Source organism: Tenrec ecaudatus, chromosome 6, assembly GCF_050624435.1.
Source record: "Tenrec ecaudatus isolate mTenEca1 chromosome 6, mTenEca1.hap1, whole genome shotgun sequence".
Classification (NCBI taxonomy): domain Eukaryota; kingdom Metazoa; phylum Chordata; class Mammalia; order Afrosoricida; family Tenrecidae; genus Tenrec; species Tenrec ecaudatus.
The window spans coordinates 149358168-149377190 of NC_134535.1; the positions used below are offsets into that span (position 1 = coordinate 149358168).

The following is a 19023-nucleotide window of genomic DNA, read 5'->3' on the forward strand; positions in this document are numbered from 1 at the left end:
CGGCTCCCACGAGCACCACCAGACTCCTCCAGGGTGGGCCTCGGAGGAGGTAATGGTCATGGTCTGCGCTTCTCCATCTTCCGGCAACACATTGGAAACTTGACCTGAATGTAGTTTACTAAAGTTTCAAAGTCTGTTTCCAATTGCATTTCCGTGTGTTGTAGAAAGCAGTGTAACAGAGATAAATTAGGTCATTTACTCATGAGTCCGGAGGATCTAGGACTCCAGCTTCCACCCTTGTCCTCTGGGACCTATTTGCCTAATCTAGTATCCCCTCCCTTTGAAGAGCGGTGATGGGGAGAAGGGCCAGCCTGACAGAGACCTGACAGTCCTAGAATGCAAGTCATGAGCTAAAGAGCCGGAGGACCCCAAGGAGCAGGGAAAGTAGAAGCCGTGGCCCAAACCCATTCTCCACCTCGAAGGAAATTTAAGGACCCAACACAAACCCATTAAACCATTTGCCTCCCGTTGATTCTGACTCAGCAATCCCATAGGAGAAAGTACTGCCCCCTAATCTGTGAGCCTCCCAGAAGCTGGTTGCCACACGTTTGTTCTCCTGAGAAGTGCTGGAGAATTCAAACCACTGGGGGGGGGGGGGGGGCGCGGGCGTCAGCAGTGAGCGCTTCACTGCTGTGTCACCAGGGCTCCTTTTACCCAACCCAGAAACTCCTCTTTCCTTAACGTAGCACATGTCTTCATGCTTTTACTTCCTCGGGAGCCTTGCAGAGACAAGTGATGCTACTAAGTTTCTAAACAGTCTTTGGCGGGAGAAGTGAATCCAAATTGGGCATCTTTACTCCCACACTTATTTAAGGAACCTCCTAATTTGCATTGAAATTGCCTAGAGGGAAAGAGACCCGCCTTGTTGCTGGGAGGGTCAGAGAATACCAGCCCACATTAACAGCCCTCCTCCCCATTTGTTTCGCTGCTGTCTGAGCAGAGGAAGAAGGCGCAACTTCACCATGGACACCTTTCCTCCTAGTGTATTTGACTGTTGCTATGGCAACTGGCAGGCCCAAGCAGCAGCCCAAGTATGGTTAGTGCCGCCTTAGTGATGTGTGTACCTAAGGAAAGGCCGGCATTTGGAGGCCTGAGGGTGCACAGTTAATTGTGCTTGAGTGCCACAGGGTCACCCGTGGGGTCACCTGGGTGGGGCAGGAATAGATGGTTGCCCGAGTGAGCTCTGAGGCATGTGGGCGGCCCTGGCCCTGCGCTGCTGGCCGGGAGCCAGCGCAGAGGATGCCTGCTGTGTGTGTGGCTGACAGCTGGGTGCGCCCTGGTCAGGGTGGGCGTGGGGTGCTGTAGGAGGGCTGAGCCAGCACGCTGCCTTGCCTCCTGCTGAGAGCTGCCGCCATCACAGGCTTAACACACAAGGTTCTCTGCAGGTGAGCCAGGGAAGTGGTATCCAGGTCCGAGGCTTGCATTTCGGGGCTCAGCATCGGTGGCAAGGTAATCTTCCTCCCCGGATCTGCTCATAGAAACCTTGCCAAGTTAAAAAAAGGAAGCAAGAGTGGGGAGGGCTTTCTAGGAAATGCAGCACCGTGGAGAGGAAGGCGAGCACCGGCCCTGAGGTCCGACAGGCCTGGAGGAGTGAATGCACCTCACGGGTCCTCAGCATCCCCATCTCTCCTTCGTGAGCCCTGGAGACATCATGGTTCTGCCTTGGGCTGCGGTCAGCAAGGTACTGGCCGGCGTTCAAAACACCGGCCACTCGTTGGGAGAAAGACAGGGCTTTCTACTCAGTAAAGAGTTACAGTCTCTGAAACTCACAGGGGCAGTTCTACCCTGTCCTACAACGTCACTGTGGGTCGGTGCCAACTCGGTGGCAGCAAGCTTGGTTTGGGTTTGGTGCAGTGGGTGTAAGGAGCCTCGGTGACAGGATTCAGCGCTGGGCTGCTGCTGTCTGAAAGGCCAACAGGTGGGCCCCAGCAGCCACCGTGGGAGGACGTGCGCCTCTGTGAAGATTGCAGCCGTGGAAACCCTATGGGGCGGTTCAACTTCCATTTCAAGAGCACCTAGTGACAAGGTTGGGAGAGTTAGGAGTTCTGTTCAGAAACCTCGTTTTATTGCCCTTCACTTTATTATTGTCCTGCTAGATACAGGGTTCAGAGGGTTCTGTGAGATCCCTCTCTCCTAGGAGAGAGAGACCCCGGTCCTTGGCTTGGCGCGAGAAAGAATCCACGCTGAAGCCTGGTTTGTGATCCAAGTGAGTTTCATGAAAGTTAGAAGCAGTTTCAGGTTCTACAGTAAATGGAACACAAGCCAGACACAATCTCATTGGGCTGTGTCGCCCCGACACGCGGAACTGTGGGAAAGAGAGCCCAGAGCAAAACATCTGGCTTTTCAGGGGCCTTGTTGGGAGGCGTGGTCGACAATACTGGTAGGCCCCATTGCCTCTGAACCAAGTTCACCTGGTTTCGATGGGCCAGTCCAGGTGTAACACCCACCTAGGTGTACCACCCCTTCTTGGCCCGGAGTGCAAACCTCACAGTTCTGGCCACCCTGTGTCAGGGCCATCTTCCAACCGTGTGTGCTCGCTTCCTGACGCTGTGTCACACTTTGGCAATTCTCACATTGCATCAAACTTTTTCATATTGCTACTGCACAGTAAATATATTGCATTTCATATTGCACAATAAATACGGTCGAGCATAAACTCCACTTTCATATGCACGGAAAAGCCGAAGCATTCGTGTGGTCTGCTTTGCCACAGTGTCCGCTCTCTTGTGGTGGTCAGGAGCGGAGCCTGCAGCTTATCTCCGAGGTATGCCTGTATATAGCATGCGTGCGTCATGACCATGTGGTACATACAGGCACTTCTTATTAAATATAAGTTTTTGTTAACAGCACATCAGGAGCCTAGACTTAGAAGCTGTTTGCCAGCATCAAAACCTGCGGGGAGGCTTTTGGAAATACAGACGAGCTTACCAGGAGCCCTGGTGGCGTCGCGGGGACGTGTTGGGCTGCAGTCCCTGCGGTCAGTGGTTGGGAAACTGCAGCAACTCCGCGGGTGAACGACTGGGCTTTCTCCTCCCGCTGTGAACAGAAACAGTCTCCGGACCCACAGGGGTGGCTATGAGTCAGCACTGACTCCATGGCAGTGCTTCAGATACTCCTACTGGATCAGAATTAGAAAAGGTAGCACCAAGGGACGTCTACTTTTAATATCACTAAGTGCCTCGAAGAAAGATGGAGCTGCCTGCTCCCGTGAAGACCGAGCGCCTCAGAAGCCCCCAGAGGCAGTTCCGCTCTGTCCTCTGGGGTCGCGAGAGTCAGGATCAACCACATGCAGTGGGTTTGGTTTTGGCTTAAGTGATTGGGACACAGTGAGTCGATGACTGAGGATAGGAAATGAGCTTATTTGTTGAAGGGTCAAGGGTCATCAGTGCTAGATCTCCCACCTTCTTTCTACTTCCACCCACTCTATCAGGCCGCCATTGTTCCCCTGCTGAAACCCAAGGGTTCCTGCTAAAATAACCTGTGTTTGGAAGGAGGGGTGTTTAATAATGTTGTTGAAAATAACTTATTTGGGAAGGCAAAGGAAAATTGAAGCTGGTCAACTTCTCCATGATGGAAAGTTTCTAAGAATCTCTACAGTAAGCCATATGCAGTCCCTAGGTGACTCCTGGACCATTCTAGCAACTTCACTTGTTAGAACCATTACATGGAAGGGGGCGTCTCCAATCCTAGTAAGTGTGCATTTAGTTAATGTTTTCTCCTGCATCCCACAGGAACGTGGCTGAAGAGTGGACTGGGGCTCGTGCATCAGGAGGGCAGCCAGCTGACGTGGACCTACATTGCCCCACAATTGGGGTACTGGGTGGCAGCCATGTCTCCCCCCAACCCAGGTAACATGAAGCCCACACTTGGGAAGATGGTGGTGGTTGGTTTCTTTGTGGGTTCAGGTTAAATGTGCATATAGAATTAACTTAAGCCAGGAGCAAAAATCCCCTCATATTAAAAAATAAGTTTAAAGTATTTTTAAAATCAAATGATTAAAATAAAGTCGATTGGGGGGGGGTGCAAGGCAATTCTAGTTGGACCATTCCCATCAAGGATAAGAATAAGACATAGAAAATAGTCTTGTGTCTTGTCCCCATTCTGCTTAGACAGCTGCCATAGGGAATTCTTCATCAAAAGACTACAGAGGCGGGGGAGACCTCCACCCTAATTCCTGAAACAGCTGTCGCCTGATGGAGGCGAATGTGTGGGGTAGGCACTCAGCGGGGCACTCACAGAGTGTCCCCAGTGGAGGCTTCTTGGGGCTAGAAACTTGGTTTGGCATTTCCAAAAGACCTAAAAACAAACCAATTGCACTGTGTCTGGAAGAATATTCCTCTCCATTTAGGCTACGTGAATTAACTCACGTTTTCCACAGCGTGACTAGAAGTTGTTGAATGTTTGGCTCTGTTTTGTTTTGAAACCAACATGCCCTCAAGTGTCCCAATGGATCTTCGACATTTGTCTGTCAAACGGTTCGTCGTGGAAGAACTATGTCCAGCGATGGTGTCCATTGCTCAGAATGCCTCTGGCGGCTGTGTGTGTCACTTGGCGTGCTGTCATTAGTGAACCTTCACGGGTGACGAAACTTTTTACCTAGAGGATGCCTTTGACCTTGGTGTTATTGTTGTTGTTTTAGGTGCATCTGAAAGTCACACGCACACATGCAGGCCTGGTGACTGAAACAGGTGATTGAGTGAAATCACAATGTGCCATGATTCATGCCACTCATCAATTAACCAGGAAGGCCGTTCCCAAATTGGGAGCTCAAAATATCTGAGCAGTGGAAGTGATCATTGGCATTAGCCCTTAGCCTCCAAAAGTAACTGCACGGAGGCAGGTCTTCTATGTGGTTTGAAAAAAATCTTTCAACACTTGCCTGACCTTCCCCTAGTGAAACCATTGCCATTTCACACCCATGGCTTAAGAGCGTGCGTTTGCCTGTGTGGTAATGCGGTGGTGGAGGTGCCAGTGTGTACCAAGTGCAGCCCAGCCCCGTCCTCCAAGCCGCAAATATCTAGAACATGACTGGGAGGAAACAAGGTCGGGGAAGAGGTCCCTGAAGGAGCAAAGTTGAGTTCGCACGGGCCAGGCATGACAGCGAACTTTCGTTTTAGATATATCTCAGACAACTCTGCTGGACATGGCCCACTGGGGTCGCCCACAGTAAGAAATAAGGAGCTGTAAAGAGCGTCCCGAGAAGCTCAGCGGCACAGCCAAGGGCGGCATGCCACAGAGTGCACGGACACTGGTACTCTCCCAGGTGTGACGTCCGTCCGATCAGTGATGGAGGCAGTGTGTATTAACGAACCCAGAGCCAAGAAAGTGATCAGTGCCGCCCCCCTCCCCCCACCCTTTTTAAAAGGAAGTGAAATGTGATTGTGAGTTGTATGCGGCTATCCAATCAGCAGAGGTTGAATAATAATACAAGCCTTAGTCATTCGAACATTATTACGTGTATACTCTGCTACCTGAGACCCTTTGAGAAGGCACGGCACATGCCTATGGAGACTTGTCTTTGCATGTAAAATTGATTCTCTGCACAGTTTAGGCAATGTGTAATATGTTCTTCCCGTTTTTGAAAACCTTGATCCCTTCTTCCTTCTCTGACCCACTAAAGTCCATTCAGTTAAGATGTCCTCTTGTAAAAGACATTTTACTATTTCCAGCAAAGTCCAAACTCCTCTGGGTTTATCTAGCTCTGAAATGAAGAGATCTGTCTCCTTAAGATGTTTTTTGAGGCAATCTCTCTCTCTCTCTGAGTTTGAAAATGTAGGCTCTTGGTGTCTCGGGTGTTTCTTCAGTCATGTGGAAACACAGCTCCATCCCTCCCTCCCATATCTGTTTGCTGTGATGCTGGGACAACTGGGCGCCCGTAAGTGCCCACGTCCTGGACCGTGGGAAGGCTTTGTTGTTGTCGTCCATCATTTGTAGGTGACCTTTAAGATAGCTTCTTAGTCCTACTGAACATAAAGAGGCTTCCTTGTAGAATTCTATGCAGTGTAAATAAAGAAAAATTATTCTTGTCCCTGGTCACCTTGCCTTGTCGTTAAATTTCTCAAATTCTGAAGAAGTCCGTGGCCTTATGCAAGGGGACTTCAAAAAGTCCATGGAAGCCTTGAATGAAAAGGGAATGTTTTTTCTCCACCAACTTTTTGACGGTCCCTTGTATCGTTAGCCAGGTTGATGGAATGCTTGTGAGATTTCCTTTAAAAAGAGAGAGAGAGACTTGTAATAGCGTCTGACCTCCCGGTAATCATTTGTTCGTTATGTTTGTTAACTCGCAGTGGGTTTATTTCATGTCTTTAAACCGGGACACTGCGACAAAGGATTCACCACACTGAATAATGAGACACCTACGAAGAGTGAGATCATCCCCGGGTGTTGTGTTCTTCCCGTAGGGTGAGATCCCAGACATCCCTTTGAATGTGAGAGCCGCTCGTCATAGTACCGGGTAGTCCGTTTATGAGAAGATCATATATTTGTAAGGAGGCTGAACATGCTATCAAAGGAGGCCTTCATTCTTCTCAGCTTAGGGTACAGTGGAGCCTGGGTGGGAGAGTGGTTACGGTTGGGCTGCGCCGCTCAAGGTCAGAGGTTCAAAACCACCAGCCACGCAAGAAAAAGACAATTCTTTCTACGTGCATGAAGAGTAAAAATCTGGGGAAGCCACAGGGGTGTTCTACCCTGTCCTATAGTGTAGCCCAGCATTGGAATGGACGTGATGACAGTGGATTTGATATTTGGTCTTCAGAGGGGGCGGGGATACACAACTGTGTTCAATATTTGCATATTCCCGGTGCTGTTGGCCAGTACAGATGGTTTGGTAATGCTCATGTTGAGTACGTTCCATTGAGAGCGAAAATGATGACATTGCAAATGCGTCAGTTAGGGGGTGATGGGCTGCGGCTCGTACCTCAGCCAGCCATAAGACGAGAAAGACGTTTCGTTCTCAGCTAATTGTCCCTCTTTTCATTTAAAGGTTTTCAAAAATCTAAAATGCCATTTTCTGACCTTCTAGGTCCCGTTGTAACACAGGACATTACCACGTATCACACGGTGTTTCTTTTGGCCATTTTAGGAGGAATGGCTTTCATACTTTTGGTTTTGCTGTGTCTCCTTTTATATTATTGCAGGTAAAGTTTTACCATTTTGGCAATGTCTTTTTTTTAATGTAGAATCTCTTGTGCAAGCCTTGATGTTGAGGTCATCTTTGTTTTGTCTTTTCTGCTTCCACACTGAGACTTTTTTCTTTTCCTCTTGAGAAAACAATATGATCTAAGAACTGAACATCTGTGATCTGAGTTGCAAGTTGAATGAACAGCAGGTGTGAGGCGTGTTGTATGTAACACTGCTTAGAAGGGGAGTCGTGGGGACACGCTTGATATTATTATTTTGGCATATGGTTCAGTCCGAATATCCTTAAATGCTGATTTAGAGGTGATATTCTTAAGGACAAAGCAGAACTGTTCTTGCTTTGGTGCCATGCCTATTCGATTTGTAAGAATGTTCGTTACCAACTCTTAGGTAACGCCTTTTGAATGAATTACCCAGCTGGATTTGGGGGATCCTGAGGATAGAAATTTCCAGATTTTGCCCTGAATTAAAATTAGGATAAGGGCAAGTGGAGGGAGAAAGCTTCTAGCTCTCGGTTATTTCTTTCTCGGGGTTTTATTTTTGAAATTGTTTTGTTTCATTTTCCTTTAGAAAACTGAGCATTAGGATTTTGCTTGGCCCTTTGCTAATCTGAGAATCTTTAATCTTTGGGTTTGAACTCTGTTTTGGACTACAGGAGGAAGTGTCTGAAACCTCGCCAGCACCATCGGAAACTGCAACTCCCACCCGCCCTCGAGAGCTCCAAAAGAGACCAGTCGACTTCGATGTCTCACATAAACTTGCTGTTTTCTCGTCGGGAGTCTGAGTTCCCCGGGACGCTCTCTGTCACCAGCCACGGCCGCTCCGATGCGCCGGGCTCCAAAGAGCTCGTGAGTGGGGTGCATTTGGAAATGGTGTCTTCCAACGGAGAAGCTGATCTGCACACCCCCATGCTAAAACTTTCCTACAGCACCTCACAGGAATTTAGTTCTCGCGAGGAACTTCTCTCTCATAAGGAGGAGGATAAAAGCCAAATCTCCTTTGAGAACCTGACCCCCAGTGGGACACTGGGAAAAGACTACCATAAGTCTGTGGAGATTTTCCCCTTAAAATCCAGAAAACCTCTGGAGAGAGATGGCTGTGAGCCCCGTGGCAGTGACTGCAGGAGGAGTTACAATGCCATGCTCTCACAGCCTCTGTTTGAGAAGCAGGACAGAGACGGCCAGGCGTCCATCCACCATATCTCCACAGGGAGTAAACTCACCATTCAGGAACCCATGTACCCCACGCCTTTATCTCCCGAAAAAGAGCAGCTGCTGGACCGCAGACCTACTGAATGTATGATGTCACGGTCAGTAGATCACCTTGAAAGACCGACCTCTTTCCCACGCCCAGGCCAGTTGATCTGCTGTAGTTCCGTTGACCAGGTCAACGACAGTGTTTACAGGAAAGTCCTGCCCGCCTTGGTCATCCCCGCTCACTACATGAATTTGCCAGGGGACCATTCCTACGTCAGCCAGCCTCTGGTCGTGCCAGCTGACCAGCAGCTGGATATCGAAAGACTTCAGGCTGAACTTTCCAATCCTCACGCAGGGATTTTCCCCCACCCTTCATCTCAGATACAAGCCCAGCCGTTGTCCGCCCAGGCCATCTCCCAGCAGCACTTGCAAGAGGCAGGCGCCCGAGAGTGGAGCCCCCAGAACGCATCCATGTCAGAGTCCCTGTCCATCCCAGCCTCCCTCAACGAGGCAGCGTTGGCGCAGATGAACAGCGAGGTTCAGCTGCTGACAGAAAAGGCTCTGATGGAACTCGGCGGTGGGAAGCCCCTTCCCCATCCCCGGGCATGGTTCGTCTCTCTGGACGGAAGGTCCAATGCTCACGTCAGACATTCATACATTGATCTCCAAAGAGCTGGAAGGAACGGGAGTAACGATGCCAGTTTGGATTCTGGCGTCGATATGAATGAACCCAAATCCGCCCGCAAGGGGAGAGACCCTTTGTCTCTCCAACAGAGCCACCCCCCTGTCCAGGAGCAGCCGCAGACGGAAGCGCGCGCCCCAGACGGCAGCGCCTACACGCAGCTCGTGTATCTGGACGACCTGGACCAAAGCGGCAGTGAGGCCGGGACCACGGTCTGCACCCCCGACGACAGTGCCCTGCGCTGCTTGCTGGAGGCCTCCACTCGGAGAAGCGGCCAGTTGCCCAGCCTGCAGGAGGAGACCGCCAAACGAACTTCGGAAGTCCCGCTGGAGCCATTGGCCAGCCCCGACGGCGGAAGATCCGCTCCCGAGGACGAGGAGGACGACGATGACGAAGATGACCAAGGGGAAGACAAGAAAAGCCCCTGGCAGAAACGCGAGGAAAGGCCCCTGATGGCATTTAACATCAAATGAGCGGTCCCGGAGCCGCCCGCCGTGGAGTATAAAATTGCCAAATATCCTTTCTTACCGAATCTCTGACTGGGTGGCGGAAGAGGAGGAAGAGTTGGCAGCCGTGGACTTGAGCTGCGCCGCCGCTTGCCAGGGCTCGGGATCTGGCGGCGGGCACGTTGCTCGTGAGAATAAAGGGCGGTTTGGAAGGACTCCCCTAGTCGGGTGGAGGGAAGTGGCGTCCCACTGTCGGGCCACGGGCTTGCTATGTCCACCACCAAGGACGCTGAGAAACGAGACGATGTTGCTAGGTTTTAACGTTCACCTCACTTCCCCTCAGCTTATGGGAACAGATGGAATTATTTTCGCATTGCTTGAATCCGTCTTTATCATGAGAATGCCTACTGCAAAATGTGATGGAGAAACTCCGCCGCACTTCGTGCCCAACAGTATGCATTATCTCGAAGGGAAGCTATGCACCGCTGCTTTGTAGTAGTATTTTGCTTAGGTTTGGGTTTGGTTTTGAGTTTTCTCTGGTTAGGTTTGGGTTTCGTTTTTAAACACACCGCCACCACTTTAGTTGTAAAGATTTTATTCCTTTCAATCTACTTCTCCGTGGTTTCCTTCGGGGTCTCCCTTCAGGAAGTCTCAAGGAGCCATCTGGTAAACATGCAAGACCTTTTGATTAAATCGTACTGAAATCTTTCTGTCTGTTTAAGAGTCCTTCGATTCTGGTCCCATTAAACTCCAAGTGCCTTTTTCACAGTGACAATATAAGACAGTCCCTCCCTCCGCCTCTTTTTGTTTGCATTTCGTAACGCCCTTAACTGAACTGCCTGGATTTTATAAATTTATGAACGCCCCTTTTCTTGAAACTGCATGTCGCCAAGTGCCCACGTGTCCTCCACATCCTCATGCGCTGCCGTGTGTGCTCTAGTCGCCATGTGTAAGGTGGGTTCTGTTTAGCTAAGATAGACTAGGGGCACTTCAGAGACACTCCCCTCTATTCCTGTGGCCACCAGCACCATTATGGTTGTGCTGGCTGTTTGTATATACGGTTACGTCTCCACTCGGGAATCCTATGGGCTGGTCTTGCTCACCAGACATGGAGTATGGACTGAGCAATGTGACTGAATGTGACTATTAAAAAAAAATCTTACATACTATCCAAAAGTGCCAGAATGACTCTTCTGTGCATTCTCCTTCAAGAGCTGCTTGGTTATCCAAAAATGAAAATTCAAAATAAACGCTGAAGAAAAATCTCTGTGTGTGACTTTTTTTCCCCCAACAGTTTTATTGGCACATAATTTTAACATCTCATACCGTTGAACGGTTTAATCGTTCAATCAAATTGAGGGGAGTTGTACGATCACTACCACATCTATCTTAGAGCTGCCCCCCCCCCAGGCATGGTGATATCACCTTTAAACTGAACTGTGCAATCACTCTCAATGCCCTCCCCCCTCCCACCCTCACGGTTCACTCCTGAAATCCCCCTCTCCCTCCCCATCGCCCACCCCCCATCCCTGTATTCTCCACAACACCTTGTATCAGTTATTACCATCATACATCCATTCTTCCTGTGCTTCACAGGTGGGAAACCCAGCAGAAAACAGCGCAAGATAAATCACACCAAGGTGGTAAAGATAAGTCATATTAGTATAAAGGCAAATTGCAAATGATGTTCAAGCAACTGGGGATGAGATTTCTGTCATGGGACATCTAGGAGATAGTTGCACCCAGTACTCGTTCAGGTCCTGTCTGTAGGGGGACAGCTGACCTGGCACCAAGTTCGATCCAGCATAATCAACATTCTAATGATCTCTGTCTGATAATACGGCTGCTCGGGATTCTTACGCGTGGCTAGAGCAGATCTGCCAGCAGCTCAGTCTGACTGGGACTCTGCAGATGGGTTTGGGCTCCCACTGTCCTCCAGAGCCTTCTCCAAATTGGGTACTCATCATTTTAGCTCCAACATTGTTCACCATATTTGAATTTTGTAATTGTCGTCTTTGGGTCACACAAGCTGGTGTGCTTCTTCTGTGTGAACTTAGTTGGCTTCTCACTTCAATGGCTGCTTGAATATAAGCCTTTAAGACCCCAGACACTATTTTGATTAATAGCTGGGGACCGTCTGCTTTCGTCACCACATTTTGCTGTAGCACCCCCACCTTCAGTGATCATTTCATGAAGGTGAGTATCAAGCAGGACCATGATGTAAGAATCAAATGTTCTTAAACTGGAGCTAGGATTTAGTGCACGCCCAGAATTCATTCCTGGATCAATTCTTTCTTCTTTTAATTTGCTGTAACTTGGAAGTTAATACATATGTCATATCATTCCCTTAGTTCAATCATGCCAAACCTAATTGTACAATTTCTTCCATAATCAGCCTCCAGACATACTTTCTTTCCTGACTTCTTGACGTCGATGCCTACTGAGCTATTCTTTTCTTGGGCTGCCTGTAACGTGGGGTGCTGGAGCTGTGTTTGACCACAGACACCAAGCACTTACAAGGTGCTAAATATCTGTACAGCCCCTGGTGATGTGACACTGTTGTGTGTCATGTGGAGAGAGATGCAGGCGCCTCGCCTGAAACAAATGTTGCCTTCTGTATCCATCAGCTCTGTTGGAGCACAGCCTCAGGAAGCTCTTACTTAAACTGACCAAGAGCTACCTGAGATCGGGGAACAGCTCATTGCAATGATTCGTGGAAGATACCAAGGCACTGAACAGATTGGTAAAAATTTACTTCAGCTCTCCCCAGTGGCACTGCGGTTAAAGCACTTGGCTGCTAACTAGAGAAAGAGGTTATCACTCCATAAGAGAAAAATGTGGAAAAAAAAAGAGAAAAATGTGGACACAGCTTCTTCCATAAGGATTTATAGCTTGGGAAACCCAATGGGGGCAGTTCTCTGACCTCCAGGGTCGCCATAAAAGTTGATTCAATGGCAGCAGGTTGGATTCTTTGGTTTGGTTTGGTTTGGTTTGGTTGTTTGGTTGAGGTGGGGTGGGGTGAGGTGGTGGTTTGGTTCGGACAAGGCGCCCTGGTGGTGTCATGGGCAGTGCTGTGTTGGGCGGCTAACCACAAGGCCACCAAGTGATTCAAACTCACCAGGTGCTCCGTGAGTAAGAGATGAGGCTTTCTGCTCCTGGGAAGATTTAAAGCCTCAGATTAGAACCCCTAGAGGGTCACTGTGAGTTGGAATAACTCATTGATAATGAGTTTTGTGGTTTTATTTATTTTTATTGCAATAACAGCTTCCTTATAAAATCTTTATTCATGAATTCTGTGCATGCAGAACATGAATCAAGTTGTTTTTTTAATTCTCAAATGCTGATGTTTGAATATTTATTTTTAAGGAGAAAATGATTGTGTGGCTCTCTACAGTGCGGTCCAACAGGTTGAGTCTGGGAGGGCACGTTCTCGCCCCTAGGTGGCAGATGAGCCCCTCCAGGCTTCTCAAACGGCTGACAGATAAAACACGTGTAAAGTACCCGGAACTTTATTGTTGTTAAGTTGCCGCTCCAAGAATAGCCCCGGCCAGACCTGGTGACTGAGGGAGCGCAGAAAGAACCTCCGGCAGCATTGGTTGGTCCTGAGTCCTCCTCGCTCTGCAGCATTGCTCGAGGTTGCTGCCAGTGGAATTATCTTCAAAGCGCTGGTTTTTCTGGAACCTAGTTTAAGCCATGCTGCCTGTGAAAATGGAGGCCTCAAGGAGGTAGCACACCTGTTCATGCACACTGCTACTAACTGAAAGGTTGGCGTTTTGAGCCCACCCAGAGGTTCCTCCGAACCTCTGACAGTCTACTGGTGATAAATGAGCTGTGACATCCGGACTACAGACATAAAAGTCCGGAGGGGCCCGATTCTACTGCAGCTCACAACGGGTCTTCAGGAGTCCAAATGAGCCAGGGTGGACTCCAGTGCACGTGGGTTTGGACCATGACTGCCTTCTTAAAACATCTCCTTTCCCTCCTCTCTTGCCTGCTGAAGGTCATCGCTCCCCTTCAGAAACGCTCTGGAGAACTAAAGCCATCAGGCATCTTACTCTCGCCACCTAGTGGTCAGTGTAACCGACCTGTAAGACTGCTAGTAGCCGACCTTGACAAATAGCTCTCCAGGCCAGCCCAGGGAGGTAGAAGTAGGGGTGTGCTCAGGCATGGCTCAGACCCTAGTCTGTCCTCTAGGTAAGGAAGGTGAGGAGTAGGTGACTGATGTTTGTTGAGCCCCTGCCCAACAATGTGTAAATAACAGTAGCACATTGAATCTAAGAAAGGTGTAATTTTTTTTTAACAGCGAAATAAAATGGGGCAAAAGATGATTATACTCTAGCCCTTAGCCCTAAGATTGGAAGTTTGAGTCTACCTGGAGGCACTCTGGTGAAAGTCCTAGCTATCAAAGAAATCAGCCATTGAAAACCACATGGAGTATATTAATTGTAATAAAATTAATGGCAACTTGAACTGACATGAGACTTAGTAGTTAAGTAATCAAGGGAAATCAGCTAGAAGCCAGGGTGTCTGGTAAACGTTTAATAATCATTCCCAGCACAGAATGCATTTGTTTTTGTTTTAAATTTTTGATAGAGTGGGATAAAAATATGAAATAAAACTCAAAATCACACACAAAAAAAGACAAGGCTTAGTGTTAGAGATTGGAGAAACCCCAAGACTGTTCCTTAAGCCATCCTCCTTCAGATCTGGAAATGAACTCCCTCCATGGCTCAATTTTCAGCCAAACTAGAGAGAACGACAAGGGGAATAATAATATTAGGGAAGTATGCGCATCTTTCAGTAATCAACCATTTGAAATCAAAAGGTCAGCAATTACTCAAAGACAAAATTCAGAAGAGTTAGGAAGGAAAGGGGAATGAAAATAGGAAGCCCAGGGAGAAAATTGGTTGAGTGATATTTTATTGAGCAGATTGCTATTAATTACAGGAAACAAAATATATATGAACTGTTGAATGAAAAATTGATCTGCTCTGTAAACTTTCGCCCAAATCACAAAAATTTTTAAAAGGTTGTTGTTGTTCATCAATGACTTGTAATACACAATTTAGAAATCATTTGAAAAGTATGTATATAAGAAGCTTCGCTATGAATTCCATATTACAGTTTATTCCAGTAGGTGGCTTCTGTTGTTTTCCTGTGGCCATGTGGGTTTGTAAATGAAAATTGGTAATAGTTTTGACATGAATATTGGTTGATTTTCTTCAACAGTAGTGATTAAGACGAAAGTGAAACAATGGAGATATATGTCAGAACTTAATTCGGTGACGAAGTGATTTTGCTAAATCAGATAATAGCTTTCAAATATTAGAGAATGCATCTTCCATTTCCATGCTAGTCACATGGGCTCAGACAGAGTGACAGTTGTGAGGGTGATGTGGGACCAGGCAGGGTCTCCGTCTGTTGGGCTTGGGGCTACTATGAGTTAGAAATGATTTGATCGCACAGCACCTAAAGTCTAATATGCAATGACGCTAGACATGATATGGTTCTAAATTTAATCTGCATCATTAAAATCTTCTCTATCACTTCCTTATATGTAGGCAACCAACCATTTAAACCCTGGCTTACAGCATCTGCCAGTCTCTATGGTTTCACGCTTCCGGTGATGGCTGGTTTCAAGCCACCACTGTCATTACTGCACACACAGCTGGGGAGACTCTCGTAGTAACACAAAGTTATCTTTGCACCATTCAGATAAAATGCAAGAGCACAGCTTTAAAATAGCTCCACTGTCATTAATCTAAGTAATCGTTAGCTTGGTTTTTAATATAATCATTTCGTGGTGAGTGTAGCAACTTTTATTTTAAACTGACTTGTGGAGTTCCTGACTTATAAGTCATCTTTCTGAAGCCAGGTCTAGGAGTGTCTAGTTGCCACCAAGTCCCTTCCAACCCCTGGAGACCTATGCGTGCTAGCATTCATGTCAAAGTTGTCCTAATTTTTCCTCTATAATGCTGTCAGTAACTTTTTTCTGTATTTTTAAAAATTGTTAATCATTTTATTGGGAGCTCTTACAGAGATAACAAATCTATGATTCAGTTAGATTGAGCATAATTTTACAATCACTACCACCATCAGTTTCAACACATGTTCTTTCTTCTTGAACTCTTTGATATCACATTCCCTTTATCCCATCCCTCTCCCACTCTACGCCCCAGGGAATCCTTATTATTATATATTATTATTATTTGCTGTATCTTACACAATCTAATGTATCCGTTCACCTTCAATTCTGTTATTAATGCCCCTTAAATGGGTTGTACAGTCATCATCCTATGAGCTCCCCCTTCCTCCCTCTCTTCATGTACCCTCAGGGAATCATTACTCCCATTACGGTTTCAGAAGGGTTATCTATATTGGCTTCCATGCATTGAAAGCTCTTAATTATACAAATGAACATACACAGGTCTAACAAGGTTAATAAGGTAAAACAAAGACCAAAGTAGTAAGAGGAGAAAATGTTAAAGAACTGGAAGATAGCTATGTGTTTCATTACTGCTATACAGTTCCCTAGATTTATCATTGCTTCCCTGTAGCCCTTCTGTGAGGGTTTTGGGTCTCTACTCTGTCCACACTCGTTCACATCAATCAGATTGCTTGATTTTGAACTTCTGATACCTATCCCCATCAACACCTCATGATCACACAGGCTGGTGCACTTCTTCTTCCATGTGGGTTTTGTTGCTTTCCCGCTAGATGCCCACTTGTTTAACTTCAAACCTTTAAGACCCCAGACACTACATCTTTTGATAGCTGGGCACCATCAGCTTTCTTCACCACATTTGTTTATGCACCCATTCAGCGATTGTGTCGGGAAGGTGAGTATCTTACATTTCCACGTTATTAGAACAAACCGTTTTTGTCCTGCTGTAAGATTCAAGTAGAGGCCCAAAGTCCATCTGCTTCCTTGTTGTATTTACATATATGCAAACATACATAGGCAAATACACCTCTTTATATGTTTACATATACACATGTGTATATTTATACCTATATATAATTTTCACTTTCTTCTCCTTTCCTCTTTTTCTTTTTTCTGTGCCACCTTGAGGGTGACGTTCCTGCTTGGAGCAGCTCATTCACAGAGAGGACTGCAGGGCCGGCCTCAGCTCAGACATGACGCCCCCTCTCTAGATAACAGCGCTACAGAGGACAGCAATAAAGATACAGTTTGGGGAGGGAGGCTGGTCTGCCCCGCCCACAGGGCGGTAAACCAAGAGGGGAGCGCAACAGACCAGCAATGGGAGCAAAGCCACGAAGTCCCTGAGGAATCTTGATTGTAGGCTTCTGACTACGGGGTGGTGATGGGGGCACAAGGGGACAGGCAGCGTTTGGCACCACATCTGAACTGGTGGAGGGTACTCACAAAGGGTCCATACTGAAAGTCTAAAGGTGTAGTGGGGGGCGGGGGGCACTAGACCGTTCCATCCTGACTGCAGTAAGAGCAATGGGGATGGTGTTGGAGGTGCACCTCTCATCACCAATGCTGAGGAATCAAAGGTATGAGTGGCGTTAGGTAAGCAGGTCCTGGGACATGGAACCCTGAGAGAAAAGGGGATTGGACCGGTGGATTTTAACAGGGCCTGCTCGCTATTTAACAGAGAGATACCCATCTACTCTGGGTCAGGATAATGGTCAGACTTGGAACGATTTGTATGGTTTTCTCTGTGTGTGTGTGTGTGTGTGTGTTTGTGTGTGTGTGTGTCTGTCTGTCTGTCTGTCCATATAAGATAGGCAGGATAAGCAATCCCATGGAGACAGAAACAGATTTACAGTTCCATAGGGGCGGGGAGAGAAGTGGAGGGGGGGCCGGGGGACTTGGTAAGCCAATAACGACAGGGACAGGGGAATAGCAAGGGTTCTGAAATTGATGGTGAGGAGGTGTAGCATTTCTGGTCGTGTTTGATCAATTGAAAAGTGTCCCAGAGGAATGACATGAATGACGGGTAAACATGATAGTGGGGCAGGAGTACCTCTGTTTTTGAAAGTCAATCATGAAAACTTTGTTGTTGTTTGTTCAAAGAGCCTCTTGAGAGACTTGAGCTGTCAACCTTGTGTGTAACTGTACCATCCAGGACCTCCTGGCTCAATGATATCAGGAGAACATGAACAATGTTCTGTGTCGCTCCAAAGCCTGCCCTTGTGTGGCTGCACATGGAGACTGTGATGAGGGACATGGCAAGCTTTCCAGGCTTTCAAGTGGGCACGGGCGGTGCCAGATGGCTAATGTGCCCAGCGGAAGCCTGACTTCTCTCAGTTGGTCCCGGTCTGGCCACCAGAATTCGGAGGTATCCAGGTGAGTGTGTGCAAACCGGAAGCACCGTCCTGGGAAACAGGCCACATCTTTAGCCGGCAAAGACGCTGTTCGCCTGGCAGTTGAGTAGAAAATGGGCACCAGTACACGCAGGAGCAGGAGGGCAAAGCACACGAGAAGAGAAGGCCAGAAAAGGGAGAAAAACGAGGAGACGACTGTGAACTAGGTCACGAGTATGATAAACTATATGCAACGTCTCCTGCTTATCTTTCTTTGCAGGTTCATTTTGACAGCTCTTGGGGAGTTGGAGAAAGGGAAGGTACAAAGGTGTAGAGATGAAATCCCACGGTTTCTCATGTGCTTTCATGACACCAAGACTAAAGTATGAGGTCGCAGGCTTATACTGATCTAAGCCACAGCTTTCATGTTCAAAATAGGGCCCTTTTCTGCTGAGATAGCCCAGTCATCGTCAGCTGAACTCCAAAGCTGAAAGACATAAGAGCTAAAATGATTATTCACCCACCATGCGTCTGTCAGTTTGTTAGCCTATGGTGGCCTGCGTGTCACTGCGATGCTGGAAGCTGGGTCACCAATATGTCACATACCAGTATGGTCACCCATGGTGGACACGTTTCAGTGGAGTTTCCAGGATAAGACAGACTTGGAAAGTGGCCCTAAATCTATTTCTAAGATTAAAAAAAAACCCAAAACATTTGCAGGAGCTCATTAATAAGGAACTACCTGAAATTCAAGCCAGATTCAGAAGAGAATATAGAACTGGAGGTATCATTGCTAATGCCGGTAGAAAGCAGGGAACAGGAGCAAGATGTTTACTTGTGTTGTATTTGACCATGCAAAACCATTCCACCATGTGAATCATATTAAGGGCTCAAGTAGAGGCAAATATTTTGAGAATGGTGATGGCAACAAATGTACATATGTTCTTGACACAATGGATGGATGTATGGATTGTGCTAAGAATTGTAAAAGCCCCCAATAAAATGATTTTTAAAAATTATGGATAACAATGAGAAGAGAATTACCAAACAATTATTGTGCTCCTGGGGAACTGGTACACAGAACAACCAGGCAAAGCTGCTCACACAGAATCGGGGGTTGCTACAGTTTTTGGGGGCCATCTAGATCCAAGGCATGGCAACCTCATGTACAAGAGCAAGAACCACTGCTCATTCTGACACCGTCCTCCCAAATGTTATGTTTGGGCCCACAGCTGCAGCCACTGCATCCGTCTGTCTAGTCAAGGAGTGTCCCCTTGTTCGCTGCCCC

General features: G+C 47.4%; 1 protein-coding gene across 1 annotated transcript in view; it reads left to right on the top strand.

The window, feature by feature from the left end:
• Positions 1-10714, top strand: part of FAM171A1 (family with sequence similarity 171 member A1) — a 173108-nt gene extending 162394 nt beyond the window's left edge. Inside the window, exons 6-8 of the mRNA XM_075552330.1 lie at positions 3732-3848; positions 7022-7136; positions 7793-10714. Coding sequence (XP_075408445.1) covers positions 3732-3848; positions 7022-7136; positions 7793-9488 — 1928 coding nt within the window. The 3' untranslated portion in view covers positions 9489-10714. The remainder of the gene's footprint in view (positions 1-3731; positions 3849-7021; positions 7137-7792) is intronic.
• The last annotated feature ends 8309 nt before the right edge of the window (positions 10715-19023 follow it).